We start from the raw sequence: 23,757 nt of genomic DNA on the forward strand, positions 1-23,757 counted from the left end.
AAAGACAGCTTACCACTTCAGTGTTAGGTATGTGGAAGGACAACATCATTTACTTCAATGGCTTTTTAAATTCCCCTTCCCCCAATTCAAAATGTGGGTTTATCCACTAGTGTGAATTAAGTATTGTTTTTGATTATGGGTTGTTCTTTATTGAGGGATATAATGCTTTACCTCACACAACATTGCGGAAATTGCTCTACTCTTTCCGGGATCGATTTCCTCCCCATCAATAGAAACAAATCCAGCCAATGTGTGTTTTCTAAATATTTTTTTTTTTAACAAGTGTACATGCATCAGAGGATGTCCAAGCAATCAATGTATATCAACATCGACATAACCCCATTTGAGCCAATTACAAGAGAAAGTCTAGGCCACAACAGGCTTGTCCTGTACCGAGGGCTCCCCTCTCTCTCCCCTCTGTTACTGCATCTAGCTCCCAGTAAGAGAGTGAGTCAAACCAGAGCCATGGAACAGGGCCCTGGTTTGACTGCTGGATTAACGAGGAATGTGTTAGCTGAGGGCCGTCTGGCTGGACCCCAAACGGAAGCCCAAACGGAAGCTAGGCCAAGCCACGCAGGCCAGGGGTGATGGAAATGAGGATGGTGATGATGATGGTTAAATAAGCTTTATGACTCACAGGCCTGGCATACAGTATGAGAGGAGGAGGAGGGATGGTAGATGGTAATAGCACGGATGTGAATGGAGCAGGAGTGACAGCAGGGAAATTTCGGAGGTGTAGCAACAACAATTCCTCTGGGGGTAAAGAATAGTTGGGAGTTGGAGCAACAGTTTTGCTGCCACATTCCCATTTGCCTTGTGTTTGCAGAATGTCAAGTGTTTTTTTAACAACATAATAACCTAAGAAAATTGACAATTTAGAACAAAAAGTTGTTTGATAAATTCCGACATAAAATGTAGATTTAGGATAGATGAAATGGTTCAAAGATGAAGACCACCTGATGGGGCCATACTTGGTTAACCATCTATGGACCTCAGTCTTGCCAATGTTTGTCTTCTGATAGAAAAAAAACTGTCAAAACAATTGTTGAACCCCATAATTGAGGTTAGGGCACATCTGTTTCCATGCTGGTGTTGTACGGATGCCAGGCATGTCATTTCATGATACACGAGAGCAAAAGAAAAACAACCTGGCTATCCCAGGGGTTTCATAAACCGGCAGAGAGCGCCCAACTAGAAGGTAGGCTTGCTCTAATTAAAAAGTCTGTCTTTACGGTGTGAAAGAAAGAGGGATGGAAGAGAGGGAAAGGAATGTTGTTTTCATTCTCAGACCCTCTCTGCCTCCTGTTCTCTCTGTGTCCCTCTCTTCCTCCCTCCTGGCAGAGTAGTACCCTGATGCAGCCAGGGCATGAGGTCGGATTACAGCTCACCCCAAGGCCCGGCCCCACCCCCCTGCCCCCACCCCCTTGCCCCTCCCGACTTGTTTACATTCTTCTGTCCATATTTGGAGAACTCAAGGTCCCCCATTGTGTGGAGTGCAAACACCCTCACCTTCCTTCTCACTGCTAGGAGAGAGGGAGAGTAGAGCCAGTGTGTGTGGTTGGAAGACCTCTGTGGGTTTCTGATCCTGGTCACTATCTGTCAGCTAAACTTCCTACTCTTCATTTCCCATCCTCCTCTCCATATCATCTCTCTGTTTCTCCATATTGGTATGCAGGAGATGGTGGTTGTCTGGTGCACTTATTTACCTGCAGTCGGTGAAGGAGAAGGTTAGAGCTGTGGCTGCATTACTTTCTTGAAGAAGGTTAGAGCTGTGGCTGCATTACTTTCTTGAAGAAGGTTAGAGCTGTGGCTGCATTACTTTCTTGAAGGAAAGGTTAGAGCTGTGGCTGCATTACTTTCTTGAAGAAGGTTAGAGCTGTGGCTGCATTGCTTTCTTGAAGGAAAGGTTAGAGCTGTGGCTGCATTACTTTCTTGAAGGAAAGGTTAGAGCTGTGGCTGCATTACTTTCTTGAAGGAAAGGTTAGAGCTGTGGCTGCATTGCTTTCTTGAAGAAGGTTAGAGCTGTGGCTGCATTACTTTCTTGAAGGAAAGGTTAGAGCTGTGGCTGCATTACTTTCTTGAAGGAAAGGTTAGAGCTGTGGCTGCATTGCTTTCTTGAATGAAAGGTTAGAGCTGTGGCTGCATTACTTTCTTGAAGGAAAGGTTAGAGCTGTGGCTGCATTACTTTCTTGAAGGAAAGGTTAGAGCTGTGGCTGCATTACTTTCTTGAAGGAAAGGTTAGAGCTGTGGCTGCATTACTTTCTTGAAGGGAAGGTTAGAGCTGTGGCTGCATTACTTTCTTGAAGGAAAGGTTAGAGCTGTGGCTGCATTACTTTCTTGAAGGAAAGGTTAGAGCTGTGGCTGCATTACTTTCTTGAAGGAAAGGTTAGAGCTGTGGCTGCATTACTTTCTTGAAGGAAAGGTTAGAGCTGTGGCTGCATTGCTTTCTTGAAGGAAAGGTTAGAGCTGTGGCTGCATTGCTTTCTTGAAGAAGGTTAGAGCTGTGGCTGCATTACTTTCTTGAAGGAAAGGTTAGAGCTGTGGCTGCATTACTTTCTTGAAGGAAAGGTTAGAGCTGTGGCTGCATTACTTTCTTGAAGGAAAGGTTAGAGCTGTGGCTGCATTGCTTTCTTGAAGGAAAGGTTAGAGCTGTGGCTGCATTGCTTTCTTGAATGAGAAGGTTAGAGCTGTGGCTGCATTGCTTTTTTGAATGAGAAGGTTAGAGCTGTGGCTGCATTACTTTCTTGGTGGAGAAAGGGGACTGTGAAAGAAGAGTAGGAGGGGGGAGGGGGGAGGGGGAGGGAGAAGTGGGAGGGTGACATACCAAGGGAGAGAGTGGAGGGATGACATATGTCTTCAGAAGTGTTACCACCTTGCCAGTTGAATTGTTGTAGAGGGATCTGTTGGACTACTCCTCAGAGTTCGGACCTGGACTATAGCCTGGTGAGGAGGCCTGAGACATGCTGTAGAGAGCCCGATGTGAGTTCCAGAGAACCTTGTGTGTGTGTGTGTGTGTGTGTGTGTGTGTGTGTGTGTGTGTGTGTGTGTGTGTGTGTGTGTGTGTGTGTGTGTGTGTGTGTGTGTGTGTGTGTGTGTGTGTGTGTGTGTGTGTGTGTGTGTGTGTGTGTGTGTGTGTGTGTGTGTGTGTGTGTGTGTGTGTGTTGAGGGGGAGGGTATAATTTATCATGCGTGTCTAGTATTCGGATCCTACTTACAGCCCTGTTTGCTTCTGGAAAGGGAAGTAATTCACACCGCTAGATTGAGACAAAGGCATGTCCTTTGTTGAACTACAGGCAAGTGACACTGATTATGGAATGGTGCTTTTAACATTCGACTTTACCACAGCTTTTGGTTGCACAATGTACATTGAACTCCATTCGGTAAGCACTGACCAGGCTCCTTGTCCTGTTAGCTAACTCAAAGTCTTTTGTTTTTCCCAGAGTAATTTATCCGAGTCATGAGAGAGGGCGCAGGTGGATTTTACTGTGCTGCTTTCCATTTGACCTCTGACTGTAGTTCACCTTTTCTGCTGAGGGTCGAACATACAGTATGTTGCAGGGTCAGAGGGCGGCGGGGAACGGTAGGTAAATCACGCCACGGTGAGGAATGCAGAGGTCAAACATAGTGGCTGACTGGCCACGGACTCAACAGTACCTTGACTGCCATATATCAGCTCACAGGCAGACAGTCGGATGGGTGCTTGGCTTTCATTACCAGTTGCTTATATAACCTGAACACGAGGAACACCTTTGTCTACCGTGCAGCACAAGGTACGAACAAGAGTTATAGTGCTTGATAAGAGTTAAAGTGCTAGTTTTATGCTTTTATTTCATTAGAATGGTTAGACACCATGATTAGTTTTGCCGTTTGTGTCATTTTGGTTTGAGATTGAGGGGAAACTATTCTGTGGTGCACAGTTGTCTGGGAGAACACTCTTGTTATGTGCAGTGAGAAGTGCTGATCGTTCCCATGCTTTGCTATTCTTACAACCTGTAGTCTACTCATTGTCCACCAGCTCTGTAAATGTGTCATGAGAGAAGAATGTCTCACTTATTTTCATACCTCTCAGTTGATGTGTGTGTTCATTTGTGTCTTTGTACGTTTGTGTAACCCTGTTTGTTTTTTCAGACAGCTGTACCTGTTGTTCAGTGAACTTATTTGTCTATGTGAAAAAATGATTGTCTCTTGTGGTCATTTGAGCGTCTTTGTGGTCATCTACCTGTACATATGTGTGTCCATGTGTTTGTGAGTGGTGAAGTCTGTGTGTGTCTCCGTACCAGCTGACTGCTTGAAGCCGCTGCCTCTCTTGTTGTTCCAGTGCCCCGCTCTCAGGGACTGGCCCAGGACAAAGCCTCCCCATCCAAAAGGAGCCCTGATGGGGAAGGATCCACCACCGTGACCCTGGCCCGTGGAGCCCACCAAGCCACTTCTACCACCAGCAGTCCCGACCACAGCGACCACGCCCTGTCAGCCAGCAGCGACTCAGGCCTGTCCAGCACCTCTCTGTGGACTGACAAACCCCCAGCCCCGATCACCACAACCACCAGCTCCAGGCCCCAGCAAGGCCCCAGCCGTCAGGAGAAGGCCCAGCTGAAGCGCCTGCTGAGCGGGTTCGGCCTGGAGGAGATGTCTGAGTGCGGAGGAGGGGGGCCAGGAGTGATGACCATACAGAAACGGGCCCCAGCCCAGGTGCATGGCAACGGGGACCTGCGGCCCCCCAGGGAGAGGGAGACGGACATCCTGGATGATGAGGTCCTCCTGTCGGGTCACGACATGCGCAGCGTGGACAGCCTCGGGACCCTGTCGTCCTCATGCCACAAGAGCAGCCAGAACTCCTTGCTTTCAGATGGCTTCGGTAGCCCTGGGGGAGAGGAGCACCAGCTCCACCACCACCAACCCCAGCACCACCACCCAGCCCCGGCCACAATGGAGGAGTACGAGAGAGCCTACGCAGAGGCCCGGAGGAGCTGCTTTGGCCAGAGGAGTGCCTCGGTCTCCACCCCCGCCACCGCCATGCCGATGCCCAAGCAGCAGGTCTACCGGCAGGGCAGCTACTCCACACACACCTGGGTGCGCCAACAGCAGATGGTAGCAGCCCATCAGTACGCCTACCTGCAGGCCGAGGAGGGTGAGGAGAGGGAGAGGTACCCAGGGGACAACCAACCACAAGGGGGAAGCCCACCCAAACCTCTAACCCCTACAGTGTCACAACAAGGACCCGTGCTGAGTATGAACACTGCTGCCTTGAGAACGGTGGTGGCACCACAGGCCCACAACGAGCAGCCTCCTGCAGTCGTCAACGATAACAACAGCCGAGACGAAGAGTTCAACTCTTTGACTGTGGACATTGATAACTCCATCGACCAGCTCAACCAGTTGATCATGGACCTGGACCCCACGTTTGTGCCTGTCCCCACACGCTCCAGCTCGGTCAAGAGGAACGGCGGGGAGCATGTGAATGGCTCAGCCACCACAAACGCTACCTCCACCACCTCCACCACCTCCACCGGGTGCCCCAACGGAGTCAGTCCCAGAGTCACAGAGAACAGTACAGCCGCACTGCAAAGCACACAGCCGTCAGGTAAGACAGCAAGATCTGGGTGTGGTAATTGGTGGCGGTGGTGATATGAATGGTGGTGGTTGTAATAATGGTGATGTTTTACAATAGTACTGGTGGTAGTAATGTTAGTGGTGGTGGTGGTGGAAATGTGATCCAACATCTGTACACAGCAGAGCATCATGAAAAAAATGGTGGTAAGAAATCAACGAGACGATTGAAGAGTTGGCGATGTTTCTTTTCAAATCCTCACTTCTCTTACAACACAGTGTTAACTTTTCCCAAACACACCGTTGCCCTCTCCTACCTTGAGAGCTGTTAGCCAATGTAAATAGCAGGCTTCCTGCCAGCTTTTCAGATGTTTTCTGCGTGTTTCTGAGGAATAGGCCGTTGTCGAGGCTTGTCTGTGCACAACCGTCTCACTCGGAGAGCGAGATAGAGACAGATGACTGTCATCAGCTCTGTAGATCTAGGCTCACAGCTCTCAGCTCAGGTGCTCACTGAAGCCATTTTTATCAGTAGAGACACCAGCTTGACGTGTCTTGCTTTCAGAAGACAGTATCTTAAAGGGAATATTACAGCTGTTGGAGTCAATGTCAGCAGGTCCCCTTGCACGTTGTCCATCTAAAAGAATAGAAAACCCCCAAAAAGTGGAGGAATATTCTAACTTACTTGTATGTTTTGAATATTACAATAGTTTCCCTCTAATAACCCTTATGTACAGATCAGCTGCCAAATATTGTATTTCCTCTGGATATTGGCCTGACTGATATTATGCCATTGGACACAGACTGAAACAATGTGCCAAAGAATCCTAGGAATGTTAAGTACTTATCAATGACTGAAAAGTTGCCTAGGTCTCCCACCAGCTTTGGACCTTAGCCAGTCACAGTGTTTTGGTCTGTAATCTGAAATCAGCTAATTTCACTATCTCACTTTTGTTTGTTTCCCACTATCAGCAATACGTATCTTACAGCTAGCTATTCAAATGTTCTGTCTTTTTCATTTCACCAAACGTAGCTGTATCGTAAGTTGTTAAACTTGTGAATGTTGTTGACTCAAGGACGGCAGTGCATTCATTGACTCTGGAACTGTGGTCCACCATTTTGTTTCTAACTGGAGTGTGCGAGTGTGGTCTGGCCGTCAGTAGAGTGTGAATCACTTTAAGATATTTACCTGGAGCAGCCAGTGGGAACAGAAAGAGGTGAGCACAGTGCCGGGAGGAGGACCAAGGAATTTCCAAGCAAGGAACAAGTGTGCCTTGAGGCATTGCATTTTCCATCTGATTCCAGATACTTGTACCTGTCTGTGCATATTGGCTACATACTCTAGAAAGCCTAGACACACAGCACAGTATAGTACAGGAACTCTCTGTGTTTAGTTTATTTACAAAAAATGCAATCTATGATAAATGGCCATATACAGTGCATTCAGAAAGTATTCAAAGCCTTTGACTTTTCCAAATTTTGTTGTGTTACAGACAGAACTTAAAATTGATTAAATGCAGATTTTGTGTCACTGTCCTACACACAATACCCCAACATGTCAAAGGGGAATCATGTTTTAGGACCATTACAAATCAAAAGCTGAAATGGCTTGAGTAATTTCAGAACCCCTTTGTTATGGCAATTACACCCAGTCAATACACCCAGTCACTACAAAGATACAGGTGTCCTTCCCAACTCAGTTGCTGGAGAGGAAGGAAACCACTCAAGTATTTCACCATAAAGCCAATGGTGATTTTAAAACAGTTACAGAGTTGAATGGCTGTGATAGGAGAAAACTGAGGTTGGATCAACAGCATTGTAGTTACTACACAATACTTACCTACATGAATAAAGCATGTACAGAACAAAAAATATTCCAAATGATGCATCCTTTCTGCAATAAGGCACTAAAGTAAAACTGCAAAAAATGTTGCAAAGAAATACACTTTATGTCCTGAATACAAAAGTGTTATGTTTGGGGCAAATCCTACACAACACATTACTAGACTCTCCATAGTTTCATGCATGATGGTGGCTAAATAATGTTATGGAGGACATCTGAGTTTTATTTATTTATTTTACTAGGCAAGTCAGTTAAGAACAAAGTCTTATTTTCAATGACAGCCTAGGAACAGTGGGTTAACTGCCTGTTCAGGGGCAGAACAACAGATTTGTACCTTGTTTGAACTTGCAACCTTCCGGTTACTAGTCCAACGCTCTAACCACTAGGCTACCCTGCCGACCCAGGATAAAAAATAAATCAAATGAATAGCGATAAGCACAGGTAAAATCCTACAGGAAAACCTGGTTCAGTCTGCTTTCCAACAGACACTGGGAGACAAATTCACTTTTCAGCAGGACGATAACCTAAAGCACAAGGCCAAATATACACTGGAGTTGAATACCAAGATGACATTGAATGTTCCTGAGTGGCCTAATTGCAGTGTTGACTTAAATCTGCTTGAGAATCAATGGCAAGACTTGAAAATGGCTGTCAAACAATGATCAACAACCAACGTGACAAAGCTTGAGGATTTGTTTTTATAACAACGTGCAAATATTGCAAAATCCAGGTGTGTAAAGCTTTTAGCGACTCACAGTTAGTGCATTCATCTTAAGATATCTAGGTGGGACAACCACATATTACAGTCATAGTAAGTTCATCTTTCCTCAATAAAATAGCAAAGTCTAAGCTAGTAAGGGGGAAGGGGTCAAGTGTGAGTTTAAGTTTGAAGAGGTAGGGTTTCAGATTTTTGGGGAAGATGGACAGGGTCTCTGCTGTCCTGGTTCCACCATTGGGGTGCCAGGTCAGAGAAGAACTCTCCCACCACTTAAGGATGGGAGGGCCAAGAGACCAGAGGTGGCAGAACAGAATGCTCGGATTGGGGTGTAGGGGTTGAGCATCAAATCAAATGTATTTATAAGGCCCTTTTTACATCAACAGATGTCACAAAGAGCTTATACAGAAACCCAGATTAAAACCCCAAACAGCAAGCAATGCAGATGTGGCTAGGAAAAACTCCCTAGAAAGGCAGGACCTCAGCAGCAAATGTCATATGGCTTTTCATTGCCGAGCATTCAGAGGTCGAGACAGTAGGTGAGAGAGAGAGAGAGATGGGAGAATTAGAGGAAGCATACTTAAGTTCACACAGGACATCAGATAAGACAGTAGAATTTCACCAGATAGGTCAGACTGACCCTAGCACCCCAACTATTGAAGCTTAGCTACTAGAGGTTGAGACAGGGGTGATAGGGGGACACTGTAGCCCTGTCCGATGATACACCCGGAAAGAGCCAACCAGGCAGGATTAAACCCCACCCACTTTGCCAAAGCACAGCCTCCACACCACTAGAAGGATATCAACAGACCACCAACTTACTACCCTGAGACAAGGCTGAGTATAGCCCACGAAGATCTCCTCCACCTCATGAGCTCGAGGGAGGCGCAAAACCGGACAGGAAGATCACGTCAGTGACTCAACCCACTCAAGTCGAATACAGCGGAAAAAAGCCTGGAATGACCTGATGGCATAATGAGCCAGTGACTCAGCCACCGTAATTGGGTCAGAGGCAGAAAACACCAGTGGAGAGAGTGGAGCCGACCAGGCAGAGACAGCAAGGGTGGTTCGTCACTCTAGTGCCTTGCAAAATCACCTTCGAACCCCTGGGTCAGACTACACTCAATCATAGGATCTACTGAAGAGATGAGTCTTCAGTAAAGACTTAAAGGTTGAGACCTAGTCTGTGTGTCTTACATGGATAAGCAGACCATTCCATAAAAATGTAGCTCTATAGGTGAAAGCCCTGCCCCCAGCTGTTTGCTTAGAAATTCTAGGGACAATAAGAAGGCTGCGTCTTGTGACCGTAGAGTACGTGTAGGTATGTACGACAGAACCAAATCGGAGAGTCCATGAAATCCTTTGTAGGTTACCAGTAAAGCCTTGAAATCAGCCCTAGACTTAACAGGAAGCCATTGTAGAGAGGCTAACACATAATATGATTTAATTTTTTTGTTCTAGTTAATATTCTAGCAGCCGTATTCAGCACTAACTGAAGTTTATTTAGTGCTTTATCCGGGTAGCCAGAGAGTAGAGCATTGCAGTAGTCTAATCTAGAAGTGACAAAAGCATGTATTAGCTTTTATGCATAATTTTGGGACAAAAAAGTTACGAAGATGGAGAAAAGCTGGCCTTGAAATTTTCTTGAAATGTTCGTCAAAAATGAGATCAGGGTTCATAGTAACGCTGAGGTCCTTCACAGTTTTATTTGAGACGGCTGTACAACCACCTAGCTCAAACAGCAGATCTCTTTGTTTCTTGGGACATATAATTAGCATCTCTGTTCTGCCCTAGTATAAAAGTAAAATATTTGCTGCCATACACTTCCTTATGTCTGAAATACAGGCTTCCAGGGTAGGCAATTTTGGGCCTTCACCATGTTTCATCGAATTGTACAGCTGTGTGTTGTCCGAATAGCAGTGAAAGTTGACATTGTATGTTCCAAATTACATCACCAAGAGGTAGTTTATAGTGAAAACCATTTTGGTTCTAAAACGAAACCTTGAGGAACACCGAAACTTATCATTGATAAACCATCCACAGAGACAAACGTATATCTTTCAGACAGATAAGACCTAAACCAGCCAAGAACTTGTCCGTGTAGACCAAATAGGGTTTCTAATCTCTCCAAAAATTGTGGTGATCGAAAAGCAACACTAAGGTCTAGGAGCACGACGAAAGATGCAGAGCCTTGGACTGATGCCATTAAAAGGTCATTTAACACCTTCGCGAGCGCAGTCTCATTAGTATGATAGGGTGTAAAACCAGACTGTATAAATGATTTGTCTTCAGGAAGTCAGTTGAAGTGCAACAGCTTTTCCCCAAAAAACTGAGAGGAATGGGAGATTTGATAAAGACTAGATTAGTTGTAAAAAAAAAAATACCGGTCAAGGTCTGTCTTTTTCAGGAAAGGCTTTATTACTGCCAATTTTAGTGAGTTTGGAACAGACCCTGAGAATAGGAGCCGTTTATTATGTTCAACATAGGAGGGCCAAGCACAGGAAGTAGCTCTTTCAGTAGTTTAGTTGGAATATGGTAAGGTTTAGAGGCCATGACTGTTTTTGTAAATGTGTCGAGAGATACAGGATTAAAAAACTTGAGTGTCTCTATTGATCCTTGGTCCTGGCAGTTCTGTGCAGATTTAGGACAACTGAGTTTTGGAGAAATACGAAGACTTAAATAGGTCTCCGTAATTTCCTTTCTAATGATCAGGATCTTTTCATCAAAGTTGTTCATGAATTCATCACTGCTGAAGTGAAGGTCATCCTCACTTGGGGAATGCTGCTTATTAGTTATCTTTGCGACAGTATCAAAAATACATTTTGGATTGATTTTAATCTCCAATTATGTTGGAAAAGTAGGTTTCCTCGAGCAGCAGTGAGGGATCTTCGATGCTGAACGGTACTGTCTTTCCAAGATAGTCGGAAGATGCCAATTCCGTTCCAATTTTCTGGAAGCTTGCTTCAGGGCTCTGGTATTTTCTGTGTACCAGGGAGCTAATTTCTTGTGACAAATGTTTTTGGCTACTGCATCTAGGGTACAGTATTTCTCAATGTTAAATTTAGATCCTTAGTGAGGTGGTTAACTGATTTTTGTACTCCGATGTCCTTGGGTAGGTGGAGGGAGTCTGGAAGGACATCTAGAAATCTGGGTTGTCCAAGAATTTATAGTTTGGCTTTTGATAATTCTTTGTTGGAGTCTGATCAGATTATTTGTTGCAATTGAGGATAATGAGGAAAAACATTTAGATCCACAATATTTATTCCACAGGACAAAACTAGTCACAGGGTATGAATGTGGCAAAGCGTAGGTGAGGAGACATGTTGGACAAAACCCACTTTATATATTTATTTTTTATTTGACCTCTATTTAACTAGGTGAGTCAGTTAAGAACAAATTCTTATTTTCAATGACGGCCTAGGAACAGTGGGTTAGCTGTCTGTTCAGGGGCAGAACAACAGATTTGTACCTTGTCAGCTCGGGGATTCGAACTTGCAACCTTTCGGTTACTAGTCCAACGCTCTGAGTCAAAGATGGCACCAAAAGCCTTTTGGAGCGGGTCTGTAGACTTTTCCATGAGAATTTTTTAACTTACCAAAAATGTCAATATTTGCCATGATGACGAGATCTGATAGGAATTCAGGGAACTCAGTGAGGAACACTGTAGATGGCCCAGAAGGCCTGTAAACAGTCGCTAGAAAAGCTAATTGAGTAGGCTGCATAGATTTTATGACTAGAAGTTCAAAATACGTAAAAAAATATATATACAGTTGAAGTCAGAAGTTTACACACACCTTAGGCAGATACATTTAAACTCAGTATTTCGCAATTCCTGACATTTAATCCTAGTAAAATTTCCCTGTCTTAGGTCAGTTAGGATCACCACTTTATTTTAAGAATGTGAAATGTCAGAATAATAGCAGAAAGAATTATGTATTTCAGTTTTTATTACTTTCATCACATTCCCAGTGGGTCAGAAGTTTACATACACTCAGTTAGTATTTGGTAGCATTGACTTATAATTGCTTAACTTGGGTCAAACGTTTCGGGTAGCCTTCCACAAGCTTCCCACAATAAATTGGTTGATTTTTGGCCCATTCCTCCTGACAGGTGTAACTGAGTCAGATTTGTAAGGCCTCCGTGCTCACACATGCTTTTTCAGTTCTGCCCACAAATGTTGTATAGGATTGAGGTCAAGGCTTTGTGATGGCCACTCCAATGCCTTGACTTTGTTTCCTTAACCCATTTTCCACAACTTTGTAAGTAATGCTTGGGGTCATTGTTAATTTGAAAGACCCATTTGCGACCAAGTTTTAACTTCCTGACTGATGTCTTGAGATGTTGCTTCAATATATCCACATATTTTCCTCCTCATGATGCCATCTGTTTTGAAAGTGCACCAGTCCCTCCTGCAGCAAAGCACCCCCACAACATGATGCTGCCACCCCCATACTTCACGGTTGGGATGGTGTCTTCAGCTTTTAAGCCTCCCCCTTGTTCCTCCAAACAAACAGTTCTATTTTTCTTTCATCAGACCAAAGGACATTTCTCCAAAAGTACAATCTTTGTCCCCATGTGCAGTTGCAAACCATGGTCTGGCATTTTTATGGCAGGTTTGGAGCAGTGGCTTCTTCCTTGCTGAGCCGCCTTTCAGGTTATGTCAATATAAGACTCGTTTAACAGTGAATATAGACACTTTTGTACCTGTTTCCTCCAGCATCTTCACAAGGTCCTTTGCTGTTATTCTGGGATTGATTTGCACTTTTCGCACCAAAGTACACTCATCTCTAGGAGACAGAACGCGTCTCCTTCCTGAGCGGTATGACGGCTGCGTGGTCCCATGGTGTTTATAGTTGCGTACTATTGTTTGTACAGATGAATGTGGTACCTTCAGGCATTTGGAAATTGCTGAAAAGGATGAACCAGACTTGTGGAGGTCTACAATTCTTTTTCTGATGTCTTGGCAGATTTCTTTTGTTTTTCCCATGATGTCAAGCAGAGGCACTGAGTTTGAAGGTAGGCCTTGAAATACATCCACAGGTACACCTCCAATTGACTCAAATGATGTCTAAAGCCATGACATCATTTTCTGGAACTTTCCAAGCTGTTTAAAGGCTCAGTCAACTTAGTGTATGTAAACTTCTGACCCACTGGAATGGTGATACAGTTAAATAATCTGTCTGGAAATGACTTGTGTCATGCACAAAGTAGATATCCTAACCGACTTGCCAAAACTATGGTTTCTTAACAAGAAATTTGTGGAGTGGTTGAAAAACGAGTTTTAATGACTCCAACCTAAGTGTACATAAACTTCCGACTTCAACTGACCCAGTCACACCAGCTCTGTCTGGAGGAATGGGCCAAAATTCATCCAACTTATTGTGGGAAGCTTGTAGAAGGCTGCTTGAAACGTTTGACCCAAAGTAAACAATTTAAAGGCAATGCTATCAAGCACTAATTGAGTGTGTGTAAACTTCTGACCCACTGGAAATGTGATGAAGGAAATAAAAGCTGAAATAAATATTTCTCTCTTCTATTATTCTGACATTTCATATTCTTAAAATAAAGTGGTGATCCTAATTGACCTAAGACAGGGCATTTCTACCACGATTAAATGTCAGGAATTGTGAAAAACTGAGTTTAAATGTAATTGGCTAAGGTGTATGTAAACTTCCGACTTCAACTGTACATATATATATATATTGAAATTTGCTGTCGTAAATGTTACCAGCACCTTTGCGGGATGTGCGGGGAAAGGCCTTAATTAAAACAGTAAATTCATAAGTCTTGAGCCATGTTTCATGCAGGCCAATCACATCAAGGTTATGACCAGTGCTTAGTCCATTGACTACGACTGCCTTGGAAGTGAGGGAACTAACATTAAGTAGTCCTATTTTGAGGTGTGAGATATTATCATAATCTCTTTCAATAATGACAGGAATGGAGGGTGTCTTTATTCAATTGAGATTGCTCAGGCGAACCCTGCAATGTTTAATTTAGCCCGGCCTAGATCGAGGCACAGACATGGTCTCAAATAAAATCAAATTGTATTGGTCACATACACATTGTTAAAAATGGGGAAAGCTGAGCTGACTACACTGACTGTGGTATTGGTAGACTCCACTAAGCTGTCAGGCTGGCTATCCCATTGTGGAGCTAGAGGAGTTAGAGCCCTGCCTATCTTGGTAGGTAAGATGAGAGTCCATCACTCCTCAGCAGGCCATGCTTGGTCCTGTTTGTGGGGGAGGCCCAGAAAGAGGGACAGTTATCTACAAATTCTATCTTTTACTCGATGCCAACATATCTTCCTAGTTAAATTGCACGCTGAAGTTATGTTGCACTTGGTGACGTCTGACTGTTTCATCCTAACATCGTTGGTGCCAACATGGATAACAATATCCCTATACTATTTACACTCACCAGTTTTAGCCTCAGCCAGCACCATCTTCAGATGAGCCTTTATGTGGGGAGCTCTGCCCTCTGGTAGACAATGTATGATCGTTGGATGATTCTAATATTGCGGACAATGGAGTCGCCAACGACTAGGGTTTTCAATATGTCAGAGGTAATGGTGGGAGGCTTCGGCGGCTCAGATCCAGTGACCGGTGGAGGAGAGACCTGAGAAGGCTTTGCTTTGCTTTGTGTGGAAAACCGCTTGAAAGTTCATAGCGGCTGAATGAGCGACACCAGTTGAGCATGCTAAAAGCATTTATTTCCAGTAGCCATAAGAAAATTGCCTGGGATTAACACTACTACCTGTATTTACTGGTGGCACAGACACTGTATCATCCTTTCCTACACTTAAATTGTCCATGCCGAACGATTACGTCTGAAGCCAAGCTTGCAACTCGGCTGTCCTTACCATAAGGTGATAGTTTGCCTTGATATTGAGAGTACAGCGACTGCAATGAGAAGGCATAATGTTGCAGTTGTAAGGAGCGACGCAGGAGATGAGAAGCAGGTACAGGGAGTGAAGGTTTAATAGCTAGCAGACATGAAACGGAACAGGAACAGCGTCTGGACAGGAACACTTAACAACAACTAATGCGGACACAGAGAACACCACCGAGGAACAGACAGATATACAGGGGGGGGGGGGGGTAATCAACAACGTGAAGGAGTCCAGGTGAGTCCAATGAGCACTGCCCACGCGTAATGATGGTGACAGGTGCTTATGAAGAAGGGTAGCCTAGTGCCCTCGAGCGCCAGGGAGGGGGAGCGGGAGCAGGTGTGACAATACCCTCCCACCCCCTTCTAGGAGCTCCACCCGGCGTCCCACCTGGGCGAGCCTGGAGAGCCGGTTGAGGCATGGGAGTCTGACAATCCGCCTGAGGTGTGAAAGCCTGACGATCCCGCTGAGGTGTGAAAGCCTGACGATCCGGCTGAGGTGTGAAAGCCTGACGATCCCGCTGAGGTGTGAAAGCCTGACGATCCAGCTGAGGTGTGAAAGCCTGACGATCCCGCTGAGGTGTGAAAGCCTGACGATCCGGCTGAGGTGTGAAAGCCTGACGATCCCGCTGAGGTGTGAAAGCCTGACGATCCCGCTGAGGTGTGAAAGCCGGACGATCCGGCTGAGGTGTGAAAGCCTGACGATCCCGCTGAGGTGTGAAAGCCTGACGATCCCGCTGAGGTGTGAAAGCCTGACGATCCCGCTGAGGTGTGAAAGCCTGACGATCCCGCTGAGGTGTGAAAGCCGGACGATCCGGCTGAGGTGTGAAAGCCTGACGATCCCGCTGAGGTGTGAAAGCCTGACGATCCCGCTGAGGTGTGAAAGCCTGACGATCCCGCTGAGGTGTGAAAGCCTGACGATCCCGCTGAGGTGTGAAAGCCTGACGATCCCGCTGAGGTGTGAAAGCCTGACGATCCGGCTGAGGTGTGAAAGCCTGACGATCCCGCTGAGGTGTGAAAGCCTGACGATCCCGCTGAGGTGTGAAAGCCGGACGATCCGGCTGAGGTGTGAAAGCCTGATGATCCCGCTGAGGTGTGAAAGCCTGACGATCCCGCTGAGGTGTGAAAGCCTGACGATCCCGCTGAGGTGTGAAAGCCTGACGACCCCGCTGAGGTGTGAAAGCCTGAAGATCCCGCTGAGGTGTGAAAGCCTGAAGATCCCGCTGAGGTGTGAAAGCCTGACGATCCCGCTGAGGTGTGAAAGCCGGACGATCCGGCTGAGGTGTGAAAGCCTGACGATCCCGCTGAGGTGTGAAAGCCTGACGATCCCGCTGAGGTGTGAAAGCCTGACGATCCCGCTGAGGTGTGAAAGCCTGACGACCCCGCTGAGGTGTGAAAGCCTGAAGATCCCGCTGAGGTGTGAAAGCCTGAAGATCCCGCTGAGGTGTGAAAGCCTGACGATCCCGCTGAGGTGTGAAAGCCTGACGATCCCGCTGAGGTGTGAAAACCTGACGATCCCGCTGAGGTGTGAAAGCCTGAAGATCCCGCTGAGGTGTGAAAGCCTGAAGATCCCGCTGAGGTGTGAAAGCCTGACGATCCCGCTGAGGTGTGAAAGCCTGACGATCCAGCTGAGGTGTGAAAGCCGGACGATCCGGCTGAGGTGTGAAAGCCTGAAGATCCCGCTGAGGTGTGAAAGCCTGACGATCCCACTGTGGTGGAGAAGTCCGATGGGCCGGCTGAAGCATGACGTGATATGGGAACCTGCCGAGCCAACCGAGGCAAGGAAACCTCTTGGCCAGCTTGGGCGTGACAGCCCGACGAGACAGCTTAGGCACCCCCGGTTTCATCGGCGGCGGCCCCCGGGTCTGTCTCCAACAAAACAAAACCCTAGAAAACTCCCTGATGCTTCTTGTAATGGTGTCCACATTCTCTATGGAGCGACACAGGAGAAGCAGGTACAGGGAGTGAAGGTTTAATAGCTGACGGACAAGAAACGGAACAGGAACAGCGTCTGGACAGAAACATATAACAACAATTAATGCGGACACAGAGAACACCACCGAGGAACAGACAGATACAGGGGGTAATCAACAACGTGAAGAAGTCCAGGTGAGTCCAATGAGCGCTGCTAGCGTAATGATGGTAACAGGTGCGTGTAAAGAAGGGTAGCCTGGCGCACTTGAGCATCAGGGACAGGGAGCGGGAGCAGGCGGGACAACAGTAGCTTGTTTTCGTCCGGAGGAGGTCCTGCAGATCTATGTCCAGATAAAGCCTCCATGGTGAAAAAGTTGAATCAAAAAAAGTTTTGTGAGGACAAAACTAAGACCTCGGTAAACTTGTTAAAAACAGAGTTTGATTAAATAGTTATTAAGCGTAAAAAGCTAAAAGGTTTGTCAGGGAGCCAAGTAGCAACAGTACAGCAGTGCAGAAACAGTCAGCATAGCCTGAAGGTAAAGAGTGGCAGTTCTTCTTGCTGCTCCCAAGGCAAGTACCATGGTCTTGAAGTGGAATGAGAGCTTTGACTGGAAGATTACAGAGGAGTGGGATAACATGGGAAAAATAGGGACGGTTGAACATTATGCGGGCTGCAGCATTCTGGATAAGTTCCAGTGGTTTGACAATATGACAGACAGACAGACAGACAGACAGACAGACAGACAGACAGACAGACAGACAGACCAGCTGTAGCCATAGATCCCATGTGTAGAGCAGCTGTATAGAAGACATGCACAAACACTGCCACACTCATAAACAGTGAACACTTCGCATGAAACATCCTGAACATTACAAGCAAAACTCTCTCAACGAAATGACACGCCTTTGACACTGTTGTGTATATGTCAAGCCCAATTTACAAGTGAATTTCCTGGTTGTGTAGTGTTTCCTTTCCTTCATGGAAATAGGCAAAGTACTGTCGTACTGTCGTGCTTATGTTTGCTGAGTGACTAACATAATCTTAACCCAAATCATGATTTCATTTTAGGAATATCTGATATCTCTACAAAGTGAGGTCTCCCGAAAACAGAAAAAGAGCAGCATCCCAAAAATGACTGTGTTTACAAGCTAAAGGACAATGACGAGATCCCCCCTGAGATCAGCAGTTCGAGAGGTGATAGTGAGTCGTTGCAGTGTTTGTCTATCACATGGTAATGAGATGGCCATTCATTCAGATCCTCTTCAATGAGCTCAACTCCCCATGATGCCTCCAACCCACAACAGAGACAAACTTTTAGTCTAAGCTTGCATCCACTTCAAGACCATGGTACTTGCCTATGGATCTGCAAGGAGAACTGCTCCTCCTTACCTTCAGGCTATGCTCAAACCCCCAATCAGAGCATTCTGTTATGTCACCTATGGTCTTTTGGCCCTCCCACCCCTACATGTGTCATCTTCCGCTCAGCGTAATCAAAGCTCTTCTCTGTCCTGGCACCCCAATGGTAGAACAAGCTTCCCCCTAACGTCAAGACAGTGGAGTCCCTGTCCATCTCCCGAAAATGTCTGAAACTCTACTTCTCCAAAGACTAGATGAAATAAATTCCACGCCCCCAGAAAAAACCAGCCTGCTCTTGTCTTTTCCTACTTGCACTGACTTTGCTGATAACTTCTTTACTGGGGGAAAGTGTATTTACTACGACTGTGATATTTATATACATCTTAAGATGAACATTTTAAGTCGCAACAGGAAACCTGAATTATTATGTGCATTGTAATCAATGGACATTTTTTGTAGGGGTTGAAAGTCGGACATTTCAAATGACAAACTTTAGAAGGCTTTTTCAAACTCAAATCCACTACAAGTTTGCATTTACTAATTTGCAGGAAAAGCAACAAAAGAGTGATCAAATTAAATGTTAATGTACAAACAAGTGTGCCGAGCCAGACTGAAACACAGGTTTCGAAAAAAAACGGACACACACTCAAAAGAAAAGATGCTGACAGAGAAAAATACGTCCAAAATAACACACACACGCACACGCACACGCACGCGCACGGGCACACACACACACACACACACACACACACACACACACACACACACACACACACACACACACACACACACACACACACACACACACACACACACACACACACACACACACACACCGGGAGGCCTTAAATTAGCACCCCGTGCCAAATGGAGGGTCACCCCACGCCAGTCATTCACAATCCTGACCCCCCACCTCACATTCCTCTCAGCCCCCGCTGCATTCCTCACCTGTCCACTCACAACGACACAGACACTAGTACTGAAGTTATTGGAGTGGTATAATAACTCCTAGTAGAGATTGTAGTGAAGAAGTTAGAGCCAGAAGTCTTTGGTATGCTATTGCTTCACACATTGCATGTCACTAACATGGCTTAACGGGTTGACATTCTTCAGAAGCGTGTATTTCCTATAGATTTGTGGTGGTAGGGCTTTCTGGTGTGTTCAACGTTAATGGCCAGTTCTCACCCTCCTCTCCGTCTCCGTGTTTGTGTGTCTGTTCAGCTGCCCCATTGTCCGTTGGTGACGTCAGAGTGGACTCCATGCAGAGTCGGCAGGACAGTGATGTCACAGATCACCCAGGATTCGGTGGCTCACGCTGGGGCGTGCAGGAGGAGTACAAGAGCACACGGACCTACTCACCCTGCGTGCCTCACTCCCAGGTACAGGAACATACTGAACCATGTCTCACTGACTCCCAATGTCTGTCAGTGCCGTGTCATTATCTTGCTTGTCATGGTGTGCCCTATTTTGTGTGTGTGTGTGTGTGTGTGTGTGTGTGTGTGTGTGTATTTCCGTCTGTGTGTTTGGTATTACAGCATGGCATGCTGTTCAGGAGTGACAGTGTGGACTACAGAGCTCAGGGTCCAAAGATGGAGAGTGGAGTGGAGGCTGGTGGTGACATGACTCCTACTCCTGCCTTCCCCATCTCTCCCCCTACACCTTATGGTAAGAGCATCCATTATTGTCTTGTGTCTTTTTCCAGGGGTCTGTGTGTGTGTTCATATGATGGCTCTCGTGATCGTTGCTGAATTACTGGATTTTAAACCTCATCTCGTCTTCTATGCTTCCATAGTGAAAAACATGGCGGAATTCACTCACCTGAGGCAAACTCCATCTCCCAGCATGCAATCATATGGAGCTTACAGGACGGAGCATGGTAGGTCAATGTGGCAATGTGTACTGTACCTCTGGAGAATGTAGGCTCTAAGCTGCGTGTATCACAGCACACTGACATTCTCATTCATTCAGATGAAGTGAGATAAATGTTGAAATATATTCTTTAACACAATGGATTACAGCTGTCACTCAAAAAATACTTCAATTTTTAGAGTATAGAATTATTCGTAGAAATACCACTAGTCTCTAACTAAAGTGAATAGATGTATTGAAATGTCAGGCCATTGTGAGGTGAATAGATAATGTGGCACTTGACCTTTGACAAAGCCATTTGATTGAAGGAGCCAGACCATGGGGCAGTGAAACAATTGCTAGTAAGTGTTCTATGTAGGGAAGTGTACACATTGGAAGTGATGGAGTCTATTCCACTCATTCTCCCTCTCATCCCCCTCTCCCTCTTTACTTAATCTCTCACTTAATTAACAACAGAGAGTGGGTGATGGAGAAAGATAGTGAGTGAGAGAAGGAGCTCTAGGAGACAGAGAGGGACCCAGTGCTGGTCACATTCCATAACTAATGTCTGAGAACATTGTGTTGGTTGGAGGCAGTGCACTAAACAAAGCCAGGGACTGCCTCCCTTCCCTGGGGGTTCCATACCAGACTCTCTCCTCCCATGGTTGGTTTGGAGAACGTCTGTGTGGTTTCAGTCCTGAAAAGTTAGTCTTTTATAGCACATTGTGTCAAAGCCTTCAGTGCCTGAAACAGTACAATTTTTTGTTTGTCCGTAGAAGTTTTGTTGTGGTCTTAGATGTTTCTCAGTGGTGGAACACACCCAGTTATACAGATGGAGGCTCTTAATGTGAGTCAGTCTGCTTCAGCAGGAAAATAATTCTGCAGCAACAGGAATTACTATGTTGATTATAATGAATAGACATGTGTGTAGGGGTTGATACATTTCAAGTCTGAAATTTCAAAGTGGAAATTACAAACTTCAGAAGCCTTTTTAAACCTAAAGTATAATACATGTTTAAAATGTCCTGCATTGCAGCAAAGTTGTCCTGCATAAGGGTGCTCAAATTAAGATCCTTCATCTGTATCAGTGGAGGCTCCTCAGAGAAGAAAGGGGAGGACCATCTTCCTCAGTGAATTAAGCACATTAATCCGCTTTACAACGGGTGTGGAGCACAAGAGTCATACATAGGCAGAGTTTGAGTTTCAACTTTGGGGAAGATGATTTTCACCAAAACAATGCAACTTTAAAATAAAGTATTACATGCATAATCACATTTGTGGTCACTTTTGAGAACAGTGTTTTCCAGCTAGTTGATTGCGTTTTGGAACATTTGCGCTTTTAGCCTACTGCCATGTGCGCATTGCTGTGTTTATTATGTGAAGAAATAGCCTAATAGTTTATCTGCATTTTAAGCTAAACGTTCTGATGTGTTGCATCAGCCTCATTGCTCTAAAAAAAGTTTTTGATGCGAGTTTGGGTTCTATCGCATCCCACAACTGTCCCGGAGAATGTTTGGAATATTTATTTCTTGCACAGAAGGACAAGTTGACCAATAGAAAAGGTCAATGTACTATGTGGGATAGTTGATTTACATAGGCTAGTGCTTTTGCTGTTAGTTTGGCCAACTCGTTTTGTGGATATTTCTTCTAACATCAATATGCGCCTCGGAATTCGAAAAGAGGGACGCCCGCATTTTCATCCCCGATGTATCTGACTTCCCTTGTAGCCTACTTCTTAGCTGTGAGAAGGCCCAGACATCAAGTGATGTGCATTGGCTAATAAGAATTGAGATATCTGAGAGAGCGATGTGAGTCAGAGGTGCACGGTAGCTGGGAGAAGGGAAATATAATTACACCGAACAAAAATCTAAACTCAACGTGTAATCATTTCTAAGATTTTACTAAGTTGCAGTTCATAAAAGGAAATCAGTCAATTAAAATGAAATAATTAGGCCTGAATCTATGGATTTCACAGGACTGGGAATACAGATATGCATAATCTGTTGGTCACAGATACCAGCAGCATACCACCCTGCATACCACTGCTGGCCTTCTTCTGAAGCTAAACAGGCTTAGTCCTGGTCAATCCCTGGATGGGAGACCAGATGCTGCTGGAAGTGGTGTTGGAGGGCCAGTAGGAGGCACTCTTTCCTCTGGTCTAAAAAAAATATTCCAATGCCCCAGGGCAGTGATTGGGGACACTGCCCTGGGTAGGGTGCTGTCTTTCGGATGGGATGTTAAACAGGTGTCCTGACTCTCTGTGGTCATTAAAGATCCCATGGCACTTATTGTAAGAGTAGGGGTGTTAACCCTGGTGTCCTTCTTAATCTGGCCCTCAAACCATTCACGGTCACCTAATTAATCACCAGTTTACACTTGGCTCGTTCATCCCCCTCCTCTCCCCTGTAACTATTCCCCAGGTTGTTGCTGTAAATTAGAATGTGTTCTCTGTCAACTAACCTGGGAAAATTTAAAAAAGATACCTTAAGGTAGGAGTTTTGATCAGATAACCAGTCAGTAACTAGTCTGAGAACCATTTGCCTTATACAACGAGAAACATCTCCTTCACATAGGGTTGATCAGGCTGTTGATTGTGAACTGTAGAATGTTGTACCACTCTGCTTCAATGGCTGTGCAATATTGACTGGAACACGCTGTTGTCGATGCAGAGCATCCCAAAAATGCTCAATGGGTGACATGTCTGGTGAGTTTGCAGGCCATGGAAGAACTGGGACAATTTCAACATCCAGGAATTGTGTACAGATCCTTGAGACATTATTATTATCCTGAAACATGAGGTGATGACGGGCCTCCCGAGTGGTACAGCGATCTAAGTCACTGCATCACAGAGGCATCACTACAGATCCGGGTTCGATCCCGGGCTGTGTCGCAGCTGGCCCCGACCGGAAGACCCACGAGGCGGTGCACAATAGGTCCAGAGTCGTCCGGGTTAGGGGAGGATTTTGCCGGACGGGATCTCCTTTTCCCATTGCGCTCTGGCGACTCCTGTGGCAGGCCGGGCGCATGCACACTGACACGGTCGCCAGTTGGACGGTGTTCCCTCCGACACATTGATGCGGCTGGCTTCCGGGTTAAGCGAGCAGTGTGTCAAGAAGCAGTGAGGCTTGGCAGAGTCTTATTTCGGAGGATGCACGGCTCTTGACCTTCGCCTCTCCTGAGTCTGTACAGGAGTTGCAGCGATGGGACAGTACTGTAACTACCAATTGGATATCACGAAATTGGGGAGAAAATAATAATACATGAGGTGATGGCTCCGGATGAATGGCACGATAATGGGCCTCATGATTTTGTCACGGTATCTCTGTGCTTTCAAATTGCCATCGATAAAATGCAATTGTGTTCATGATCCATAGCTCAAACCATAACCCCACCACCACCACCATGTTCACAATGTTGACATCAGCAAACTGCTTGCCAACACAACGCCATTCACGCTGTCTGCCATCTACCCAGTACAGTTGAAACTGGGATTTATCCGGGAAGAACATACTTCTCCAACATGCCAGTGGCTATCGAGGTGAGCATTTGCCCACTGAAGTCGGGTACAATGCTGAATTGCAGTCGGGTTAAGACCCTGGTGAGGAAGACAAGCGTGCAGATGAGCTTCCCTGAGAAGGTTTCTGAATG

At 45.7% G+C, this 23,757-nt stretch overlaps 1 protein-coding gene across 1 annotated transcript in view; it reads left to right on the forward strand.

Annotated features, from left to right (window-relative positions):
- Nucleotides 1–23,757, forward strand: part of LOC135558791 (tensin-3-like) — a 90,542-nt gene that overhangs the window by 49,563 nt on the left and 17,222 nt on the right. Inside the window, exons 13-16 of the mRNA XM_064992927.1 lie at nucleotides 4,319–5,581; nucleotides 19,483–19,640; nucleotides 19,797–19,926; nucleotides 20,054–20,137. Of these exons, the coding sequence (XP_064848999.1) occupies nucleotides 4,319–5,581; nucleotides 19,483–19,640; nucleotides 19,797–19,926; nucleotides 20,054–20,137 (1,635 nt within the window). The remainder of the gene's footprint in view (nucleotides 1–4,318; nucleotides 5,582–19,482; nucleotides 19,641–19,796; nucleotides 19,927–20,053; nucleotides 20,138–23,757) is intronic.

The sequence above is a fragment of the Oncorhynchus masou genome, chromosome 17 (assembly GCF_036934945.1).
Source record: "Oncorhynchus masou masou isolate Uvic2021 chromosome 17, UVic_Omas_1.1, whole genome shotgun sequence".
Lineage (NCBI taxonomy): Eukaryota > Metazoa > Chordata > Actinopteri > Salmoniformes > Salmonidae > Oncorhynchus > Oncorhynchus masou.